Source organism: Tiliqua scincoides, chromosome 7 (genome assembly GCF_035046505.1).
Source record: "Tiliqua scincoides isolate rTilSci1 chromosome 7, rTilSci1.hap2, whole genome shotgun sequence".
Taxonomy (NCBI): domain Eukaryota; kingdom Metazoa; phylum Chordata; class Lepidosauria; order Squamata; family Scincidae; genus Tiliqua; species Tiliqua scincoides.
In genome coordinates this window covers 50747878-50772440 of record NC_089827.1, presented here as the reverse complement: position 1 = coordinate 50772440, position 24563 = coordinate 50747878, and the positions used below count along the sequence as shown (strand labels likewise).

The 24563-nt window shown below is 40.2% G+C and overlaps 1 protein-coding gene across 1 annotated transcript in view; it reads right to left on the bottom strand.

Annotated features, from left to right (window-relative positions):
- The window catches only part of WASHC4 (WASH complex subunit 4), a 47037-nt gene extending 22883 nt beyond the window's left edge, over window positions 1-24154 (bottom strand). Inside the window, exons 1-16 of the mRNA XM_066634214.1 lie at window positions 24056-24154; window positions 18396-18535; window positions 17531-17584; window positions 17337-17402; window positions 17138-17183; window positions 15491-15558; window positions 13315-13397; window positions 10762-10804; window positions 10383-10486; window positions 9518-9638; window positions 8349-8472; window positions 8122-8249; window positions 5549-5709; window positions 4481-4607; window positions 3373-3498; window positions 1224-1331 (exon numbers count right to left, since the gene is read on the bottom strand). Coding sequence (XP_066490311.1) covers window positions 1224-1331; window positions 3373-3498; window positions 4481-4607; window positions 5549-5709; window positions 8122-8249; window positions 8349-8472; window positions 9518-9638; window positions 10383-10486; window positions 10762-10804; window positions 13315-13397; window positions 15491-15558; window positions 17138-17183; window positions 17337-17402; window positions 17531-17584; window positions 18396-18535; window positions 24056-24116 — 1560 coding nt within the window. The 5' untranslated portion in view covers window positions 24117-24154. The remainder of the gene's footprint in view (window positions 1-1223; window positions 1332-3372; window positions 3499-4480; window positions 4608-5548; window positions 5710-8121; window positions 8250-8348; window positions 8473-9517; window positions 9639-10382; window positions 10487-10761; window positions 10805-13314; window positions 13398-15490; window positions 15559-17137; window positions 17184-17336; window positions 17403-17530; window positions 17585-18395; window positions 18536-24055) is intronic.
- Between the last annotated feature and the right edge of the window lie 409 nt (window positions 24155-24563).

Sequence of the window (24563 nt, the reverse complement as noted above, 5' to 3'; positions counted from 1 at the left end):
TCGGGGAGCCCTACAAATGCCTCTGCAGGGCTCCCCAAGCCTCTGTAACAGTAAAAAACCTTGATTGAAAGTCACTTCTGGTTTTCAATCAAAAAGAGGGCTTTTAAACAATTTTTTTTACAGTTTTAGAGGCTTGGGAAGCCCTGCAGAGGCGTCTGCAGGGCTCCCCACACTCCCTGGAGGCCAGTAATCCCTTAGGTAAGTTGGAAAAAAAACACCTCCCTTAGGAGGCACTGCAATCCTGGGGATCATGTGGCTGCCATACCCCTCCCACACACACAGTTACACTCCTTCCTTGCAGGAGTTTGGGAAGCACGGTGTTAAACTAATCTAAAATAAAGTGGAAAAAGGCAAAATAAATAAGTCACTTTAAAGGTGCTGGTTTTGACCTTTAAAGCCCTATACTGCTCTGGGCCAGGATATCTTAGAGACCGCCTACTCCCGTACAATCCAGCTCGCCCTCTCAGGTCATCAGAGAAGGCCTTTTTACAAGTGCCGTCACCCAAGGAGGTCCATGGGGCGGCGGCAAGAAATAGGGCCTTCTCAGTAGTGGCACCAACATTATGGAACTCCCTTCCCCTTGACCTGAGAATGGCTCCCTCTCTTGAGAGTTTCTGGCGAGGCCTGAAGACACTGCTGTTTACACAAGCCTTCTGATTTCTTGGCCTTCTTAACATTTTTTACACATTTTGTAGTTTTTACAGGCCTGATTCCTCTGTGACTTGCTCTTTTGTGCTCTTTTTATTCTGTCTTTCAATCTGACTACTGTTTTTATGGTCTCTGTTAATGTGTTTTTAATGTTTTTATCTGCTATTTGTCCTAATTTATGTTTTTAAATTTGTTTTTTACATGTTGTTAGCCGCCCTGGGTCCCTTTAGGGAGAAGGGTGGGATATAAATAAAGTTTATTATTATTATTTATTATATTTAATTGAAACATGTCAAGTATTTTTCAGATGTGAAAGAGAATGTGGATAAATGAACTAAGAGAGAAAAACCACAGATACACAAATGAAAATACATACTAATTACAATTCACTGAGGACTTTTCCATTACAAGCCCATTTCAAATTAATGAAAATCTCTGGCACAAGATCCATTTGTTTCAGAACTGCTTGTGCAAAAATATCTCCAGTACATTGCGTATTTTGAAAGCCACAAGAATAACTTAATGGTAATTTGGGAGCTAAAATAGAAGTACTTATTGAAACTCTGGTTACATACCTTGGCTACAGAAATAGCATTAAGAGCCTGATGCTGAAGATGCTGAACTATGTGTGTGACTGAGTCAGCAACAATCATACTTCTTCTATAAAATGTATGTTCTATTGCCTAGAGTTAGCCAAAATTCAGAAAATGAAAGTTACACAAATATGACATTGCAGAAAAAATACCAGTCATTTAGAATAAATTTATTCTAATAGTCATTGGCTGCTCTGTAAAGAAAACTATTTTCCTCATAAATACTTTCCACAAGCTGCAGTCAGCAAGATAAATAATCTGATTTAGGGCGCAATCCTAACCCTTTATGTCAGTGCTTTCCAGCACTAGCATAACGGTGCCAATGGGACATGTGCTGCATCCTGTAGTTGGGTGTCACTCACAGAGGCCTCCTCAAAGTAAGGGAATGTTTGTTCCCTTACCTCAGAGCTGCATTGCCCTTACGTCAGTGCTGCAAAGCGCTGACATAAGGGGTTAGGATTGCGCCCTTACATGTGAAAACCAACCCTGTTTGTGAACAAATGGTGAGTTGCACAAATCATGGCTGCCCATAATCAGACAAAATAGAGAACCATGGTTTGCATTTGGAAGACTCTCATCTCCTTCCCCTCTGTTGTGAAGGAGAGGAGAAAGGAACACATGAGACCAAGTGCACATCTGTCTAATCATCTAAATCATGAATCAATGCAGCTAGTTTAGAATTTTTTTATGATCTTTCACTACTAAACCTAAGTGCACTCACATGGAAGTTCCAAAGAAAACAATTTGCAACTAAAAGCAAATACAAATCTTCAAAAGAAGTATACGGTGCATCCTGCTATCCTAAGAAATTATGTTGGAAGCACATACAATCATGCTGAAGGTTTATATTAGTGATCTAAGACCATTTTGTAAATGTTTTTGTTAAAAAGTGGTATTTTAATAATAATACTGTTTTACAATCAGAGCCCATTGCTGGTAACAGACCCTGCTTGCATTATTTAAGATCCCATTCAGATTCAAGCCTGAATGTTTATCTAGGTCATCAATGTAGAGAGCAAGTTTTAAGAAACTGGCCTACAGTTGCTTCAAAATCAGAGCAGAGTGTGGTGAAGAAAACCTATAAACTTAAAACATACAGCTACCATGGTATTATTTAGATCAGGGGTGTCCAAACTTTTTGGCAGGAGGGCCACATCATCACTGACACTATGTTAGGGGCCGGAGAAAAAAGAATTAAATGTAAATTCAAATTTACATAAACATGTAACATTTGAATAAATTTACATAAATGAATATATTAGAGGTGGAACTTATATGAATGAATGAAGGTTTCTCAATAGCTCAAGGCCTGTAAAAGGCCATGTACAAAACAAGACCAGCCTTTCCTTTGCCACCACTGCTACTTCACAGATGTGAAACAGCAAGCAGTGGAGGGAGCCCACAGCTCGTGCAAGACGTCAAACAGTCAACCTTATGATGAGAGCAGTTGTGTCAAGCCGGCAGGGGCTCCAGCAAGTTTCCGGAAGGCCAGAGGCTCACTGGAGACTGGGGGCTCCCCATGGGCCAGATTAGGGGTCCCCAAGGGCCGCAAATGGCCCCCAGGCCGAGTTTGGGCACCCCTGTTTTAGATGAATATGTTTTACCTGAACTATTTACCTCTATTCTGTCCTGCTTCTTACCAGCATACCTTCTTAATTACTATACCAGAAGTTAATAAGACGCACGTCCCATAACTCACCTACTTATAATTATGCTGCAGATAAACAACAGTAAGTCCAGGATAAGTTTATTATTCCCCTGAGCAGAAAATTCTTGGGCTTGTCACAAACAGAAATGGCCAAGAGACTTCTTTTAGGGGCTAATTCTCAGCTTTTAAGACCAACTGCAAGTTTTTTGGCTGCTGCTTACAAAATGCGGGAGGACATTATTAATAATGAAAGGAAATTTTAATTGCTACTCCCTCTTATTTGATGGCTATTTTATTGTATTTTAATGCTGCATTTTAATGCTGAATGTATTTTAATGCTGAAATCTTAAATTCCGCTTGTTGTAGGGCGGTAATGTATGTTTTTGCTGGTCTTTGACTGTAACAATCAATCAATCAATCAATATCTATCTAACAACAGCAAGCATAAGGGGCAATAAGGTGCATATGTGCATTGCAACTTACTTTGAGAAGTTCCACAAGCCTGCATAATGCTTTCACTGAGGTTTTAGTCATTGGTTTCTGCATTGACATGTGCAGATTCATTGTAGTTTTAATGATGTTACTAAGGCTGTAAGCGTACAGAAAACCCTAGAAATAAGTTAGAAGGAAAGTCTGTTATTTAAATATTATACACTGCTTTTCAACACAAAAGTCAGTAAAGCAATTTACAAAAATAAGAATTTTCCTATTACAAAAGGGCTCACACACCCAAAAAGAAAAAAAAAACAAAAAGAAAAAAGAGACACTAGCAAATGTTCCCTTAACTCGAGGAGACCTCCAGCCTGTTCCTAACATATGCTGGATATAGCGTAGGCCACCTGGCCCTACTGCACCAGCGCAGGTTAGGACTGGGCTGCAAGTCTTCCCAGCTCACTAGGATGAGGAGATCCATTGCACTTCGTTGTTTGCTACAGAAGAACAGTTCTATTGCATTCCGTTTGCACTGGCATGAGCCTTGGGCTTGCGGGTTTGCACTCTCTTTCCTCTTGCACACTGTGATTCCCTTAATGGTTTATGACAAACCATATATTTGTTATAATTTCTATGTTGTCCTGAAAACTAGAATTGCAAACCATATATTGCTGGTTTGGATGTATGGGAGGAAAGGAAGAAAATCACAGAACACGATGGAAGGAAGGAATACACAAATCACCAAAAGTTGAAAACACCATCAGCAAATATAAAAATCATAATTTAATGCAGTGGTTCCCAAACTATGAGCCATGGCTCCCCAGAGAGCAGTGGAAACCAACCAGGGGAGCAGTGGAATTCTTACAAAAAACATGCTTCCCAGTAAAATGTATAGAATTGTAGCTCTAATGAGGAGCCACAGCCAATGGTACATTAGATTAAGGGAACCATCAGTCAAAAACGTTTGGAAACTACTGATTTAATGTTATTATTCCAGTGGTATCTACATATACTTTTTGTACTTCATTGAAAAGTTTACACTTTATCTACTACCAGACTTAAAATTAGACTTGTATTCACTAGTTTCCATTGGTGGCTCAGGAATATAATTGATAATTAAGCAGCCTTTTCTAACCATTTTAGAACCTAACACACACACCTGTATAAAAATGTTGCACCTGTTAGTGAGAACTTCAGCAAACTTATCCATTTGCTGTTCCTTCGACAAAATTGATTCCATTTTCATCATCCATGCGCTCACAAACACATAGTATGACTGCATTTCTCTGGAAAAGAAAACAAACTGGGTTATTAATGACACAGAACCTGGAACCTTTAGAAGAGCTCCTTAGGGGAGTCAAAAAAGGGTTGAGAATGGCTGCTTCAGAGGACAGAAAATGGAAGGCAGCAAGCACCTATAAACCATGCTTTGAGTTCTGAAGAATGATTAAAGAAAATCACATTTGACATAGGGCAGACATTGGGCCAATTTATATCATTTTAATTCCTTGCTGAGGCAGTTAGAAGAAGACATCCATCTTCAAATAAAGTACAGAGAGTGACAAACACACCATCATGCTGAAGTCATAAAACAGAATTTTACACCCTAGTCCTGAACCAATGCACAGTATCTGCAAGTAAAGACTAGAGCACACAAAATAACTACCTGAAGGGGCTGTCTCCATACAAGTAGGCTCAACCTGTGTGAGTTTATCAGATAGACAGGAAGATTTTCTTCATACAGTACTGTAAAGCTTTCAAACAAGGTCTGCCATAGCCTGGGAAAAAATCCCCAAATCTACATGGCAAACGGATGCAAATGGATGTAAAAGAAAGTATGCTGGCTGTCTTCTCACACCACAAAGAATCCTTTGGAACAATCTCCATATTGTGTGATTTTTGTGGTTTCTAGACCTCCAACCAGTATATTTCTTGTTTCTACTTACGCAGCTTAGGACTGTGACTTAAATAATCACACTTCACTCATGACAAGTACACTAGTATAACATGTTACTACAAAGGGCAACAAAATAAGAACAAATTCACTTTTTGGAACTGCCACTCAATCCTAAACAAGTTTACTTGGGACCAAGTAAATTCCAATTCATTTCAATGGAGTCTGCTACAAGACTGGTGTGTTCACAAGTTTCTAATTCTGTATTTTACAAATTTTTTAGATGTATAGAATAAGAGCTATGCAGGTGAATAATTTCTATTTAAAACTTACTTGGTAAGTGACTGAGCCTTCTGCTGTAGAAAACTCTCTCTGTGTGCTTTAGCAGCATGAACACTTTTCTTGTCCAGAAGCTTGGCTGCAACTGGAACCTTCTGGAGCAGAAACTTGTCAGCAAGCCAAATTATATTAGCAGTAAGTGTGATAGCTGGCACCTGTAACATCATCCACAAAAATTTGGGTGGGAAAAGAAAAATAATTTATTTTAGGGTTGGTTTAATTGGCCAAAGTAATGCTCATTGCTAGAGGTTTTTAGTCAAAAGCAGTAAAAAAAATAAACCTGACTGATACACAGTAGAACACATGCATTCACAACACCACCTTCAGAAATGCAGAATTGTCTTGTGCACACATAGTGTTCATGTTCCGTAAGTACTCCAAGAAACACGCACGCAACAGCCTAATTCTAAGCATTATACTTGAAGTGACAACACTTCAATTTTCTACACATTTGCTTAGGATTTAAGGCTCTGCTGTTGGGACTAAGCTCTGCAGAATAAACATGGCATAGAACCACTGCAAAGTACAAGTGTGTGTCGCTTAACAACCTCCCACTTAACAACTGACCACATATATGATGTGGCCTAAGCACAATGGAAGAAACTCTTAATGAGGCAGTCAGGTCTCCCATAGCCTGCAGCAGAGTGTCTATTTACACAACAAAGAAGCTCTTTAGGCAAAGAGGCAATCTATCTCTAGTAGCCTGTACAGCCAACTAGTGTCTGGCAGAGAGTGTCTGTTTGCCCAACAAAGGCACTAGATTGGGCTGAATGTTCGCTTAACAATATAATCGCATAATAACAAGGATCCAAGAACACATCCATTGTTAAGTGATGCACATCTGTATATGGGAAGAAGGAGAATGAGAGCCTGACTGACAATATCTAGCATTCTAGGAACTGTGGAACAGGACTCATTCTTCTAGTGCCACCCAGTGTTTACACCTGCAAAGAGAGCATAACATAAGAACAGCACCACTGGATCAGGCTATAGGCCCATCTAGTTCAGCTTCCTGTATCTCACAGCGGCCCACCAAATGCCCCAGGGAGCACACCAGATAACAAGAGACCTCATCCTGGTGCCCTCCCTTGCATCTGGCATTCTGACATAACCCATTTCTAAAATCAGGAGGTTGCGCATACACATCATGGCTTGTACCCCGTAATGGATTTTTCCTTCAGAAACTTGTCCAATCCCCTCTTAAAAGCATCCAGGCCAGATGCCATCACCATAACCTGTGGCAAGGAGTTCCACAGACCAACCACACGCTGAGTAAAGAAATATTTTCTTTTGTCTGTCCTAACCCTCCCAACACTCAATTTTAGTGGATGTCCCCTGGTTCTGGCGTTATGCGAGAGTGTAAAGAGCATCTCTCTATCCACTTTATCCTTCCCATGCATAGTTTTGTATGTCTCAATCATGTCCTCCCTCAGGCGTCTGAGGCCCAAATGCTGTAGCCTTTCCTCATAAAGAAGGTGCCCCAGCCCAGTAATCATCTTAGTCGCTCTCTTTTGCACCTTTTCCATTTCCACTATGTCCTTTTTGAGATGTGGCGACCAGAACTGGACGCAATACTCCAGGTGTGGCCTTACCATTGATTTGTACAATGGCATTATATTAGCCATTTTATTCTGCCCCCAAGGGACAACGCTGTCCTTCCTTGTCACCTCCCTGATCTGTTTCCTCATTTCCCCTTCCAGTTTCTGGTCTGGAGGATGATAGTATGCCCCCGGTATTACATCGCTCCTCAGGCCTGGTAATTTAACCCACAGAGATTCTATGGTGGAGTCGGACCCGCCTTCAATCTCTACTTTGCTGGATTCTATCCCTTCCTTAACATAAACAGTCACCCCACCTCCAACATGCCACTCCCTGTCCCTCCTGTAGAGTTCATAGCCCGGGATTGCGGTATCCCACCGATTTTCCGCATTCCACCAGATTTCTGTTATGCCCACTATGTCAATGTTTTCCGTAGTCACCAGACATTCCAGTTCTCCCATCTTAGCTCAGAGACTTCGGGTATTTGCATAAAAGCATAAAAGCAGCGTAAAACAGCAGTAGGAAGAAGAGTTTTGGACACGAAGGATGACAGGTGTGACTCTGAATCACTGTGTTTCACAGGATATCCCCTAGCCATTGAAGAACACAGCAAAAGGCCAGCATCATCACTTTTAAACCTATGGACAGGGCAGCTTAATTTGAAAATGCTGGACCTTTCTATTACCCTACAGATTTTGACAACAAGACTATACACAGTTCCTCTTCATCTCTTACCAATACAGCTTTAAAAAATGAATGCAGAAATATAATTTTGTTGATGACTTCTCTATAACTAAGATATTGTTTTTCATTCAGACAGGATTATAACATCAAACCATGAAGACAGTAAAAAAACAGCTAAATTGTTTTAAAGATAGAGTAATTAATGAGAGCTAATAATGAAATATTGATTACTAGAACATAATTACAATTATTTCTTACATTCTCAAAGACCTGAACTAAAGATTAGTAACAGGTATTGTGAAACTTTTTAACTATTAGAGGAAAGTTACAAATCACATCTTTACCTTTTTGCAAATGTCCAGCAACGATTTGTAAAATTTCTTGTCTACAGACCGAAAAATCTGAAAATGCAGCACAAATAGTGCACAAATTCCCACGTACTTATCTCTCTGGTCAATTTCTGAGGGTTCACCTTGTAGAAACACACAGAGAAAGAATATTTTTGAAGTCTGCCACTAGACAAACGTATACAAATAAAAATGTCAATGTGAAAAGGATCCCCTTGCATTACCGAGTTTAGCTTCAACATTTGCAAAAATTGTGCGAATACTATGCGCAAACTCCTCAGCAAAAGTGCCATTCTTTGACACCAACACTCCACCATTGAGGCAATCAAACTGTTGTTCTATACAAGCCTGAACGAGGACAAGAGAAATGAGAGCAGGGTACAGCATTAGTGTCACACGGAATGGGTTTGCAATACACAACATTACGGCAAATAAATCACAAGATTATCCACAGACCATATGAACTGTAAATTGCTATTTGTTTTGGAGGGCTATGTTTAAATGAAATAAATACTGAACATTTGATTAGAAGAGAATTAACTGTTGCAACTTCATGTTGGCTTGCTCTGCTCATTTCAATAGGGGTTTAGGTTCATTTCAAGAAGAAATTTAGAAAAAAAAATGGAACAAATTCCTATGCTAATATGTTTTAAAACTTTGGTTCTATAACAGTATTAATGAGAGGTTAGTGTTGAGATATGCAAGACTTATTATACAACCAGGGAAAGAAACAAAAGAATCAAAACCATCTGGTGACCAACTAACTTTTCTGGAACAGGCCTTGCTTGCCACATGCCACTATCTTGCCGTGAACATACTAACATGAGTTGCAAATGAAAATGGAGAGGATAAAGAACACTAGCTCTGGGGCAGGCATGAGCAGGTACAAACCTTCATTCATGTGTATACAGCCTGCTTGAACAGATGTTCAATATTTTGTTACTGAAAGTCACCACAGGTGTTTTGGCCAACAATGCTAAGCACAATAAATATGCTTTCAAAAAGGAAAAATTCAGAAGGTGCAACATCTGTAGCAATCAATCTCACTAACCACAATGGTATTAAGTCAAGTACGATGTATGAAAACAGGAAAGAGGATTTCACAGAGGTAAGGAATGAAACTGCTTTAGAAACTGAGGCAATGTTCAAAAGCAGTTTGTGATATGGCAAGGTGTACTTTCTCTATATGAAAAAAGTGTCAGAAATCTCACTGGGCACATCTAATGTAGCTTTTTGGGACCTGGTGAAAATATTACATCTGTGGTTGAAGAGTGAGAAAATTTAGAAGTCAAAATTGCCACCTAATCATCACATCTTCAGAAAATAAACATTAAATGCTGTATGGTCTTATTAGTCACACTGTAACAATTTACTACTGTTGTTATGGTTTTACCTGGAATATCGTCCCATCCAGTAACTGGTTTTCTAGTTTTAATAGCAGCTTTTCAAATGGCTTTAGTTTATCTTCCTGGACTCCAAATTTAGAAGGATTGTGATGGACAGATTTCAGCAACCTGGTAAAGCAACCACATGAAAATCCAGTTAAAATTAAGTTCTGCATTCCCACATACAGTATCTTGGTTACTGCTAGAACCAGAAACCAACTGTGGCAACTTTCTTGGTTATCTGAAGTATGTTCTGCAATACTATCTCACAGGAGCTGTCGAACATGAGGTTAGATGTCATACCAAACAAAAACGAATGTTGGGAAGATTCTCACAAGTACAAGCAAGCAGCCCAATTCGTTATCTAAACTCACTTATGTTAGGAACCAAGTGTTTCTAACATAGCTAACATTTTGAAACAACAGTGTCCACCTCAGTCACACACATGAGCAATTTTCAGTACAGTTCACATCACTGTCAGCAGAAAAAAATACTGATATACATTAAAAGCTCAGGGTAGTAAAAGCTGGGGTCCCTTCAGGGAGAAAGGCAGGGTAGAAATACAGTAAATAAATAAATAGTATCCAGAGTAGCTTCCTCTGGAAAAAGGCACTTGAGGAAAAAATAATTCTAGAGGCAACCCATAATGATGTTCCCATATAAATCCCGTGAAAAATCCCAAGAGACAAAAAAACTGACCTCCAGAAAGGTATCAGAGTTGCCAAATTTACTGGGCACTGTCCCAAAAAAACTTGTACTCAAGCTGGAGCAGTGCGGTGTCCGTGCTTGATGGAATGAGCCTTCAGCAACTCTGAATTGATGCTGCTTTCATTTGTCTACAGAGGAAATGGTTTGAAGAATTTGCCAACACACCTTTTGTACATGGTCCAGTGATCTTTCAGAATGGCATGATTGTTTATTATCTCATCCAGTGTGAGTAAAACTGTCAGCAGCTCTCCCAAATGCTCATACATAGCCTGTTTGAAAAATTACATGGTTCATCATGAATATACTATTCTCAATAAAGTTATTAAGTGTACTATATGTCTTTGAGATATACCAAAATAGTTTTTTATTGAGAGCCCGGTCCTTTTCACTATGCTGAGGCATAAGGTTAGCCAGCGGGAAGGAGTCCCTGAAAAAAATGGGATAAAACCTTGGGCCTGTGAAACCAAACTACAGCCCAAACTACAGCCTAAAAACCTACAAGGTTTTATGACATGCCATGTCAAGTTTCCTAAATAATTCTCACCTGAAAATGAACTCCTGATGTCTCTATAACTTTAGGTGCAGTCCTGAAACACAAAACAATACCGTATTTCATATAATCTAACTGAAATGTTTTAGAAGAATTTTTGAGCAACTTTTCAACAAATTCACTGCAACAGTTAACTATAGCTAGGAAAACAACTTCCAATATGTAAGAAGTAATATTGTCCACCATTTGAGAAGGTACCTCAGTAAAATCAATAAATCACATCAAACTATGCTGAACAGTTGCAACAGCCTGTATTTTAGGATCTTGCACATTTGTACAGGCCAGGCTTGCACGCCTTGTGAACCACCAAGCTGAACACAATACTGCAGTCTCTCAGGTGCTCAGCACACATCATACCACTTTTGTGGTCCCTGGCAGATAGAAATCTCACAGGGTAATTATTCAATCCTTCCAGATTACAATGGCCAGTGGTGGCATTCAATTTGGTGGGTCGAGTTGGGCAGGCTTAGGATAGTCCCTAGACCAGTGATTGTCAACCTTTTTCATCTCATGGCACACCAACAAGGCACTAAAATGGTCAAGGCACACTAGCAGTTTTTTCACCATTGACAAGGCACACCATACTATTGGTGGAGGGCTCACATCCCCAAATGACCCTACTAATAAATGACCTCACCAAAGTCCCAAGGCACACCTACAGACCATCTGCGGCACACCAGTATGCCACGGCACAGTGGTTGAAAATTGCTATGCTAGACTTACTACTGTAATAACCGTCGGTATTTATATCAAGCCCTTCACACCAATATACTGTATAATCATATACAGGCTTGACTAAGAAACTTCACCCATGCCTACAGTGTTGTTAAATAGTATTAAAACAAATCCAGGACAGAATCACTATCTGCTAAAATAGTTGCAGGAACACAGATACCAAACAATTCAGCATATAACCATCACACTGATATTAACACTAGTAAAATATAAAAGGACTTTGTAGTGTTCCCAAATTCTAATCTAAAGGGGCTAGTTTTTTCAGAAATGAACATCTGCAGCACCAAATGAGTTCAAATTCAAACATATATCTGGAAATCACCTGCTTGATCTTTTAAAACTATGAACTTGATTCATCCTAACATTTGTCACACCATAATTCTAAGTTTATATTAAAGACCAATTAGAAACCCCTATAATCCCAAAAATCATACACAAATGTCTAGCAGCAATAATAATACATACATATCTTGGTCCTTCTAATGCAAGGATATCACATTTTGTTTTCATTAAGTGGACCTACCAGAAGAATTAAGGATAGTCCTACCTATCAATTTGAACCCCTGATCTAGAAGCAGAATGCCCATAATTGCCTCTACTAATCTGTAAAAATCAGCATTTCCCAAACTGTGGGTTGCGATCTAATTTTGGGGGGAGGCCAAGATGCTTATGGGTAAAATGGCGGACAACCCAGAAGCTGCTTACAGATCATGTATTCATGCCCATGTCATTGGCTGCATCACACTACATTTCCAAAAGTGTGTGTCGCCACCCTCCATGTTGCACGACATTTCCCAAACCTTGTGTTAAATACTCTTAATACACAAGTATTCACCCAACACAAACCAGCTATATCTCTTGCAAATAGGACAAACTGTATACTCTTTCAATGTTGAAAAGGGGATTGGAAACACATGTCATGCATTAAGCCAGGGCTTGACAAATTGCAGGTACTGGATTGTCACGGTGCCTAGAAATTTCATTGTGGCACCTAGTAATTTTGACAGTACTGTAATTACACATTTTTTTCAAGTTATCATGATAATAAAATGCCAACAACAGCAATTGAATCACTCAACTGCTCATCTCCAGCAGCGAATCTGAGTGCTGAATTCTTTGTATAACAGCATTTGTAATCATGCATATTGTGATGCATGGTTGGTAGACACTGTGTTTGCCCAAAGAGCACAACAATTGTGTGTCAATTTGAAAATCCCCGTAAACATGTCAATAGCAGTCACGTGCAGAACAATGCTTTATAGTCTTGTGGAAGTGTAAAGAGGTATTAATTTTTATTAAAAGCAGAATTAGAAATAAACGTATAACATTTTTACATCAGAATATGTTGTTCTGAATGACAAACATCCATGCAGTCATTCTCCATGCTTGTTCATATGTAAAATCTAATTTATACCTTGCAAAGGAGGCATGAGAGATCTTTTTTGGTTATTATTAAAACACAAAAATACCAACAGCTGAAAAATTAATCTGGCTCCTAAATTTTGGGGGCTGGCTCTTAGAAGCAAAGTACATTTGTCAAGCCCTGCATTAGGATCAAAGATGGTCTTTACTAGTAATAACCATCCAAGGATGTCCTTTCTAGAGTGTAAACCTTCATTACATTAAGAGCATACAAACAAGAGATTTAAAAAGCCCATGCTAAGATTTTTTAATGAACACATAGGATGCTTCAGATACCCACTCTACACATTTTCCCCAACTGTGCTTCCTAAATTCTGCACTTCAACATGCTACTTTTTTGTGTGTTCTACAGGTCAATTTTAAAAGGATAGTACTGTTGCCAGAAATTACTTGTTACTGGTGTAAAGGACTGCCAACTGGTGAACGACATTCATCACCACTTCGTAGCACCGTGTCACGAAACAGGACAGCTCCTGGAACAAAAGATTTTATGCAGATTTGTATTAGAAACCATTTTCTCACTAAATGAGGTATTTATCCATCAATTAGGGGCTTAATGTACAAAACAGCCTTGTAATTAGGTACTTTGCTATCCTATTATAAACAGTCAAATCTGTTCAGTCATAAACCGATGTGAAATGTTCAGACTATTTTGTATTTGGCATACAGCCAACTTCCCTAACATCAGGAATGTAGTGCTTGTTGCTCCTTAAACTACACTGAGTAGGAGTTCTTAATGTTTTCCCATCTGCTTAAGCTCTCTAGAGTTAAATGCCTGGAGCAGCAAAGTTCCAGAGCAGAACCTCAGCAGTTGTGTTACACCAAAGCAATATTTAGAGTTACTGGGGGAAAAAGTCAGTTTCCGAACATTAACTTAGGACACTGCCTAGAGCAGTCATTTTCAACCACTGTGCCGTGGCACACTGGTGGTCCACAGGTGTGCCATAGGAATTTGGGGGAAGATCATTTATTAATAGTGCCAATGGGAGATGTGAGCCCCAACTGGCAGCATGGTGTGCCTTGTCAATTGTCAAAAACCTGGTGGTGTGCCTTGACCATTTTAGTGCCTTGTCACTGTGCCGTGAGATGAAAAAGGTTGAAAATCACTGGCCGATAGAGTGATTAACATTTACTGCATCAGCATTTTCAATTGTCTGGAAAATTAGCCTTGGAAAAATGCAAAGGAAAAGCAAAGCACCAGGAAATGAAACATCCAAATTATCTAGAAATTATAACAACCATTTTTTATGAAGTAATAACTATCTGAAAAATTATAACCTAGAACCAAAAATATGCAATTCAGTCAAAACTGAATATATTCCAGTATCTGTCACATAAAACACAAATACATGGTTGGAAACCTTCAGTCTCGAAAGACTATGGTATAAGCCTACAGCACCTGGTATTCCCAGGCGGTCTCCCATGCAAGTACTAACCAGGCCTGACCCTGCTTAGCTTCCAAGATCAGAGATGGACTCAAAGGGATTTCAGAAAAATTACAACCAACTAGCTGAAACATTTTGGAATCAACTATTTCACCTCTCTGTTAGAGGTTACACAAGAATGACCCTGAATGAGAGAACAATCACGTTACTGAAATTACGCCAGCCACAGATACAGGATTTCTCAAAGCACAGGAAATTGAGAAATTAAGATCTAGCTTTCATTTCAAACAATCTGTGGTGGCTGTTTAGGGGGGGGAGGGGGAAACCAGAACTATTTTCCACTTTAAATGAAATTTTAAAATGGAATAAATGAATTTTCTTTTTTTAAAAAAAAAAAATCAATGTTTTAATCTACTTTCAGTAAGAAATACAACTTGTATCTGATGGCAATACAACACATTACTTTAAAAACACTTCAGAACCTGTTCCCAGTATGCTGATGGTAGGAAGTTTCAGTCATGAGGACTTGCCAACAGCAGATACTGCCTGCAACACTCAAAACAAGATGTAATTAAAACAGCACTGATTGTGCTGGTGAGATTTACTTTTGGTTTTTCTCATAGTTTTCCATTACTATGGAAACCTGTGAAGCTAGGTGACCAGAGACCACTGAGGAGCAGAAATTACTGCAAACACTGGCTACAGTACAGGTGGACCCCCATTATGTTATCCTCAGGAGTTCTGTTCCTGGACCCCCTGTGGATACCAAATTCCGCGTGAAATCAAATCATGCGGATTTTGCGCACCACTGAGCTACAAATGCGACCAGACCTTTGTGAAACCAGAAGTAGCCTTCTGATACTCTCAAGGGCCTTTCTGAGGCCCCTGGAGGTGCTAGAAGGACCTCTGGACAGCTCAGAACACCTCCACCTCTGGAGGTTTCAAGTTGGGTCAAATCTAGCTCAACCGCGTCGAGCCAAATCCACAGAACCAAAATCTGCAGATAAGTAGGCTCAACGTGTACTGCCTCCAAATTTAGATATTGCCTGTGACTTGCCAAAAAGAGTTTAAGCAAGCATTCAGAAGTGAGTGGTCTCAAGGAGAAAGCAACTATTATGAACTATTATGAAGACAATTAGCTAGCAAACAAAAAAATTTCAACCGTTGCAGAACTATTTTACCTGTAAAAATGAAATAAACCTTCCCATCTGTATTTGGCCATCTCCTTCCACTTTACTGGAATCCACAGCTTGAAAAGCAATAATGTGAATAGCATTAGTGCCACAAAATGCACTACCTACCATACTGCAAGGCTTACTATAATTGTAATAAAGGCTTACTATACCCAATTCCATTTGAGCTATAATTATAACACACTACCAGAAAACAATGCATTTATAAAGAATCCAAAAAAGATAAGTGTCTTCATGAATGCTTTTTAATCTTGTAATGCTGTCTTAAGGGCACAGTGGACAGGACAAAGAAGAAACAAGAAGAAAATAATTCTTATCTATAAAAGATGTTCTAGTGGGCAGCTTTGCTTACTGGGATGCCTATCAGTTGGAGCATACATATCCTCAAGTGTGGCTCGTAACAAATTTTTAGAGCAATATTACTATTGTGCAAAAATGTCAAGTATTTTATGCATACACCAGCAGGTTTAAGAAAAAGATGTGCCTACTGATGTATATGCCATGAGGAGCCACTGACAAGAAGGGATTCCAGGCAAATTCTTACATCACAAAATACCTGTCAGCTTTTCACATGTTGACAGTGTACAAACAGCACTGGAGCAGTTTCACAGCACAGAAGTTACAGTATATCTATAAAGTTTCCAACAATCCCAGCCCCACAGTAGTAAATGCACTTGGCAAAAATCCTCCCTAAAGACACATTACGCAGGTCCCTGTACACTATTGAATTTGCTGGCTCTATTTTAACAGCTTTAATCCCTTCATAGGAAGACAATACTGACCAAAAAATAGGAATCTTGCAGCTGCTGCAGCTTTCACCTGGTTTTATGCCAGTAAGGCAGAAAAGTGCCTTGTCTCCGTTTTGGCAGCTCATCAATATATCTTTCAAATGGAATTTTAATAAAAACAAAAAATGATTGGAGACACATCTTAACATTTCTGACAGTTCAGAACCAACACTGCATCACCTGAAACACCTTAAAACTGCTTTCTACCTTTTTGGACAATACAGGCAACACATGCTAGAGATTCTTCTCATCAAGAGAGAAACAGTAAACATACTGTACTTTCATAGCAACCTCTGTCCTAGGACTTCAGAAGGCCTCTTCTCTCCATCAAAGGATGAATGAAATCACTCTTCAAAGGACCAGTATGAAAACAGTGTGATCTCATTCATCATACTGATGTGAGAAAGGAGACAGAGACATGCCCTCAAGTCACAGAAAGAACACTGTACTGCCCAAAAAGATCAGATCAGGTGGCTGTCGATTCTGTGCTCAGCTTCATCATCATTCTGGCAGTAACAGTCTTTCCCTCACAAAGTCAGTATTTATCAAGGCCTGTCCAGGACTTACCCACCAAAACCTGATTATACTTCTACAAGCAGCTCTTCTAGCGCTGATATGAAAACATTCACTCAAAACTCTACACTAAATTATTACAAATTGGGTCAAGCCAACAGTTTTCAAAATGTAACTGAACAATAGCTCTTCATGCAGATCATGCACTGAATCGAACTCATTTTAAGCCTAGTTTAAAACATAAAAATATTGGGAATAAAGGACAGCACACCTTTTCTTAATTAAGTACTTTGGTCCAGAGTAATCTGTACATTATCATAACTACAGAACTTACCTCCTTCTCCGTAAAACAAGAGACCATTATAAAATTTTGTTTCAGCCTAGAAACAAAAACAGATTATTTAATTTAATATGAATAACCTCAATATTGAGCATAGAAAAGATATGCCTACACCTTTAGAATATACAAGATGAATAAACTACCTGCAAACATTGGTTGTAGCTGACAAGTTCCAATTACAAAGCAAGGTTACCTCGTATTTTAATTTCTTGATTTCACAGCAAAGGGCAGCATACACAGTGATGACTTTATTGAGAACCTAGATCAACAGAAAAACAGACTAATATATGTACAGCATAAAAAGGACGACTTTTCACAGAAGTTCAAAAGAATGTTAAATAGACAATTTTTGTAATAAAACATGTTCTTGTAAATTGAGGACTTTACCTTGTTTTCTGTCTTTATGAGTTCAAGTAAGGAAGACTGTTCATAAGGCAAAAGCTAAAATTGAGCAAAAATATGAATTTTTTTAAAAAGTTGCCATAAATTAGTTGCTTCTTTCAAATGCAATCACACATGGCCAAAAAAAAAAAATCACAGCAAAAAGGAATTTTATGTAGCTGGCAGGCAACAGAGATTATGACTGAAAAAAAACAAAGCTTCCTGTCCTATTTCCCCAAAGACACAGAGAGCACACAGAGCAAAACTAAAAGATCTTTTTCAATTCATTCTAAAAACATGCTAGATAAACGATGGCTAAAGAATGGAATAGATTTACGAAGCAGTGGCTTCTTATTCTGTTCTTCTGCCAACAGAATTTTTGAATAGACCCATAACTAGATCTCACTACTGGAAAGGCGTCAGGGTACATTTTGGCAGGGAGAAGGGAAACTAGTTGTTGTGTTTGTATAGTTTACATATTGTTTCATCTTTATTTAAACCATTTATAGCTTAGGAAAAACAATACAGGCATATAAATACGTATATATTAAATACATTTAAGTATCTGCTTCATATGATGGCCAATCAGCCAAGTAACACAAGTCCAGTTTATTACTGCCTCTTACTAAATGTTTATGCAAGATTATATAATTCTCCTCAGAAAGCACGCAAATGCTACCTATTATGGCTATAATCCTGCACACAGCCACACAAATGTTCCATTCCTATCATTGAGATTTACATGTGTACACTGTACAAAGCACTTTAGCTCTACTCTGCATATCTGTGCGCTCAACTGAAAGTGCCCGTACAAGGGTAATTGCTTAGCAGAATACAGTGAAAAATCATGTGAACATAAATGCAAGCATACATTTAATGCAATGGGATCAAGACTGAAGTCCCAAACATCTCCCACAGAGTCATCCAGCGCATTTTCAATTCTCTTCAGTTGCGATGTATATGCCTCCAAAAATTTCCCATAATTCTTCAGTTGCACTTCAGCATGAATCTCTAAGGATAAATAATATACTCATTACAACATATTACTTGGTAGGATAACTACTAAACTACAATTTCTTAAACACTCAGCAACAAAAACGGTCTCTATATGAATATGTAAATATCTAGCACAGGGGTCTGCAATTTACAGCTTGAGAGTTAAATACAGCTCAGTAAAGAAGCAACTATGGCTTTTTTCAAAAAGAGTCACCGTTTTCCCAGAATGCGCAAGGAGGCAGTGGCTGTCCACCTCACTGCTTTTACCTGCTTGAGAGTCATGCTGCAGCAGGGATACATCATTGACTGAAGTTTGCCCTCCAAAATCCAGAATGAGTGTCACTATCTCTTTCCCACATGATTATAGTCTTGGATCAAGTATTAAAACAATCACCCATAAAACATGCAAGAATGTTACTATCTATTTCACCCCCATTAATTGCTAAGTAACATTTGTAAGATTAAGGCACAGGGGAGGATGTGGAATTACATGAAAACAACTCTAGATACTTTATTATTTTGAGCTAAAAGATGTAATCCAGGGTTTATGGAGCATCTGTACCCCTGTTGAATGTCTGCAGTAACACTTTGGCCTGAGATAACTGGAGAGCAGCTGGAGGAGATAGGCCCCACAGTGGTTCTCAAATCTTCTAGGGACTCATCTAAAAAAAAAAGTTTCACTTTACCAGCCACTCAAGTCTCTCAGGCTATAATGATGATTGGTCAGCAGTGCTCCACCCTACTGGTAGGTTGTTTAACTCTTGAGGCACATAGCCTAATCTAACCCTGTCAGTTTTACGAACCACCAAAAATTGGGTTGTGACCCACCGGTGGAACATGGACCCACAGTTTGAGAACCACTAGACCTGATCTGTCAGTGCATAGCAAGGTTTGCTGGCTATTTTATGAAGATGTTTTGCCTTGTTTTGCTACTTGCATTAAAGAGATGGACAACCCAAGCCTAACTTGTGCAGGCACGGCCAGACTACATGGCCTGTTGCTGTATCCAGCACAGGTTAAGAGGCGGCTGGAGGTCTCCTTGGGGAAAGGGGATATTTTTCTCCTTACCCCAAATAATTTCCTAGCCAGCCATATGGGGCTACTCAAATCTTTGCCAGCTATTTAACTAATGGGCATCCAAGCAGTTCCATGTAATATAGGCAGGCCCAGAATGGAGGTTAGGAAACGGTGGAGGAGTTTTAGCATCTTGACAAAATTACTAGTTGATTAAATGTGCTGAACCTTAAGCTATAAGGGCAAGGAAATAAAGTTCTGATTCTGAAGCGGGAAGTGGTTAGACGTGAGTCAAAATTGACTGTCTTCATCAAATATTGAGGTAGGTAAATTTTAAAATGTTAGAAATGTTCTGTGATTCATACCACAGAGTCCGAACAGCAACCTTGATTTGCAGCATCTTGCCAGCTTTGTATCTGAACACTGATGGTGTTCAAGTCCCATTTTATTGACTTTTGCAAACATAGTGCTCTATTTAAATATGATTCGTCCACATAAAGGAGGGGTGTCCAAAGTTTTTGGCAGCAGGGCTGCATCATCTCTCTGACATTGTGTCAGGGGCCAGAGAAAAAAAAGAATTAATTTAAATTTCAAATTTGAATAAATTTACATAAATTAATATCTTAGAGATGAACTTATATGAATGAATGAAGGTCTTGAAATAGCTCAAGGCCTATAAAAGGCCGTGCATGAAGCAAGGCTGGCCTTTCCTTTGCTGCTGCACCACAGACGTGAAACAGCAAGCAGTGGAGGGAGCCCACATCCCACAGCTCACGCGAGAGGTCAAACAGTCGCCCTCACACTGTTAGCAGTTGCTTCGGGCCAGTGCGGGCTCCAGCAAGTCTCTGGAGGGTCACAGGCTCATTGGAGACTGGAAGCTCCCCGCGGGCCGGACTGGGAGTTCCCGAGGGCTGCAAATGGCCCTCAGGCCGGGGTTTGGGCACCCCTGACATGAGCATCCACTAACAACTGAATTTGAAAATCATGTGAGTCAGATCAGTTAGCAATTTGGAAGTGGGAACAGAAGATTTCAAGGAGTTGAGTACCTGGGTACAAAAATGTGAGAAGCCAAATTCTGATTTATAATGCCTTGCTTGACAACATGCAAAACTGCACAAATGGACTGACATGGGAAAAAAACTTAAGTGGGATGACAATGATTCTGCAAACTTGGAGAAAACATCCTGTCACATGCAATATCATACTTAATGGCAGCTTGGTCTTGCTTTCAAAGCTTGGCTCCATGACAAGCAAACCTTCTCTCATTTGAATCACATCAATTAGCACTTCAGACTGACAGAGAACAGCCTGAATGTGTACATGAAGCTAAATTGGACCAGGAATGAACTTAAAAAAAAAATGCAGCAATCCCAAATTCTGTTTTAGTGTGCGCAGTTTATATGAGGATTCGAGAAGTCCCATTGAGTAGGCTGGGGCTTTAATTGGAGTAAAGGGACAAATGTCCCCTTCCCCCTGAGGAGACTTCCAACCTGCTCAATTCCAGCACAGGATGCAGTGGTAGCCGTTTGAAGTTGCTACTCCTGTGCTAGATAAGATTGGGCCCTAAGTCCCATCATTTTTTAAAACTCTCACATGCCTGCTATTAACTTGAATATACAAAACAGAAATTGTAGGCAAAAACACTATTTTAAACTTCCTGCTATACATGTGAAAAATGAGAAGATGAGTAGAACAGCAAGGTGGAAAAGTTAAACTTCCCTGAAAAGCTATTATACTTCCAATCATGTAGCTAGTATACATGATTAATTTCTGTAATCACTGTATCATAGTCAAGCAGATCATTTATTCTATATTATAAATAACACTAGAACACATACATGCATTCTGTTTTAGTGTGTGCAGTTTATATGAGGATAAATTTGATACCACAAAGGCATTGTAATATATAGTTAATGTGGGTAGTGTTTTTTTTTTAAAGTGATGATTGCAAAAGTGGAAGAGACTGTCCAATTCCAATTCCTTCAAAAAGAAAAGCAAGAGAAACCCACAGATCATGTCAACTAAATTATTTCTGCATGACTTAATTTTTCTAGCCAATAGGGAGAGAAGCTGAAAGAATAAAGTCAAACTCTTTATCTAGGAGAAAAATATAATGGGAAAGACTGGAACTGTCACACCAAAATTTGGGAGCTATCTGCAGCCATGTACACCACAGAAAGAATGGACTGCAGAAAGATAATAAAACTGTCCTGGAAGAATGAAAAGCTTTTAAGTGAAACAGAAACCCATGTAGGGAAGAAAGATTGTACTATTACCCACAGGGAAACTGCTTGTCAAAAAGAGAGAGAGAGCAAGACAGAGGAAGAAACGGAAGCACAGCTCAAACTGGGAGGAGGAAAGGAGCATTTACAGGAATCATGCTACAGAGAAACACTCTGAGCACAGAGGTCTATTACAGTCAGCGGATTATAACAACAGACAGTGCCTCTGTGGGACACCTGATGGGACCTCTCTCAGACTCAACAGCAACTTCCATTCCTGGATCTGACACAAGATCCTTTTGTTTTGTATTCATAGGGACTAATTACAATCCCTCACTTCCCTACTCACAATTTAAAAAAGAGATTAAACGGCCATTCCATCTGTAAAGAGCAGTTGGGGGAAATCATTCATCGCATGAGCCCAAGATAGCAGTTAAAACATACCCAGGGGTATCTGGTCCACATGAGTCCTCTTGAAATGGGTGTGTTCAAGGGACACAAAGAAGATAAAACATTTTCACTTCAGGTTAAATCTGATCTATCACCACCCCCTAGTTCTCATAAGAACTAGCCAGAATTAAAATTCCTACTTCTTCTGGGATGTGATGCATGCTCGGAACCACTTAGTATTAAAACATTTATAGACAGTATTACTTGCACTGAGGAAAGGGGGGGCGGAAGAGATGTGAAAACAAAGCAAGCAATAATGTATTGTTTTTACAGTCTTTCTGTAATGGGTACAAGAAGGGTCTCCAATCCCTTTTGGTAATTGTATCATGAAGCTAGAGGGTGCCAGATAACTCACATTAATCCAGGAAAATATACAATTGTTTAGAAAATACAAGGGATATCAACTAAAGCAGCATTTCTCAACCAGCGAACTTGTACCAACAGTTTGTACCTGAGGTGGTGTCCAATGGTACACATGGGACCCCCCCAGTCCTTGCCACCTGGCAGCAAGACCAGTAATGCAATGTGACAAGCAGCAGGAGGAGGCTCAGCTTGAAAAGCCCTCACAGACACCCTGTGCCTCTTCCCAGTGTTTGCCATGTTTCTTCTGGTCTCTCAATCCCAATCTTTTGTTGCATGCTTTAATTGTGCTCTGAAAGCAGGGGAGAGGCTGAAGGCCTTCCACCCTGTACAAGTGACTAAGGTTGCAATCCTATACAACAGCCATCCCCAACCTGGGGTTAGGACCCACTGGTGAGTCTCAACCTGATTTTTGGTGGGTGGCAAAAAGGGTGATGAAAAGTTCAGCTAATTGCCTCAAGCCCTGAAATTATTCAAAAATCAGACATTGTAGCTGCTTACTACCCTGCAAAGAGCTTGCAGTTTGCAAGATAGCTGCCAAGTGCTCTGCAAGGAGCTGAGTTCTTGCAGTTCCTGTAAATACAGCAAGAAGTTTTAAGGGTCTTTTTCTGGTTATTATTACAGACAGACAGATCTCCTTTTTAAATGTCTGGTAAACCAGGCGGGTCCCGATAGAGCAGTTGATTTATTTCTTCATCTCACAGCACACTGACAAGGTACTAAAATTGTCAAGGCACACCATCAGTTTGTTGACCACTAACAAGGCACATCATGCTTTTGGTATGGGGCTCACAATCCCCAGTGGCCCTACAAATAAATGACACTCCAAAAACTCCTGCGGCACACCTGCAGCTCATTCAAGCCACACTGGTGTGCCATAGCACAGTGACTGAACATGGCTGCAACAGAGAGCCATTTTAGAGCACAAGCCTATGCACATCTACTCAGAAGTAAGTGCCATTACAGCCAATGGGGCTTACTCCCAGGAAAGTGTGGATAGGATTGTAGCCTCACAGCCCAATCTTATGCATGTCTCCTCAGAATAAGCCCCATTATAGCCAATGGGGCTTACTCCCAGGCAAAGTGTGGACAGCACTGCAGCCTTAAAAAGTGGGTCCTGGTGCCCAAAAAGTTTGGGCACCCCTGCTTCCACTTTCCTGGAAATAAGCCCTATTGAGCAACATGGGACTTACTCCTGAGTATTCACTCACAGGGCTGTGCTCTCCCCCCTCTTCACCCTTCAGCAGCCACCTTGACTGGGAGTGAAAGGTCGGCTGAGGCGCTGAGGGAGAGCGCAGCCGCCTCCAGGAGCCGCTTGAGCCGGTGCCCTTCCCACCCCCAGGGCAGCAGAGCTGGGGCAGGCGAGGGCTCGCCTGGTCTGGTCAGCGCAGGTGCCTCCTCAGCGGGGGGGGGGGGGTCTGACTGATAGAACAGCGGAGGGGAGAGAGAAGCCACCCTCAACAGCCTCCCCTCCCCGCCCTGCCCTTACTCTGAGAGCCGTCGTCCACACGGTCGAACTCCCAGTCCGGGGAAAGGGTCTCCAGCGCCATGACCCACCCGCGCCCGTCAGCAGCAGCAGCAGCCCACGGCCCCCAACTCACAGGCACGGGACTTCCTGCCACGCCCGCGCGGTATTCTGGGAAGTGTAGTTCCTTGGGACGGCCAGCGCAGGGCGTTCTGCAGCGACCCCTGCCGGTGGCTGCGTTGCAAGCAGGGAGAATCCCGCAGGGACCACCAAGACTAGAGAAGTGTACACTGCGTGACCCCTTATCTCAGTCGTTCCCAAACTTTTTAGCACCAGGACCCACTTTTTAAAACGACACCCTATCAGGGCCCACCTGGGTAGTCTTTTAAAAAGTCTTTTAAAAAAGATCTAGAAAGACATCGTTTATTTATTTACAAGTAATAATAACCCCTCCCCCCAAAAGTGATGCTCAAACATTTACCTCCATATATCTTCTCAGGCTTGCAAACTGCAGGAGCTCAGTTTGCAAGGA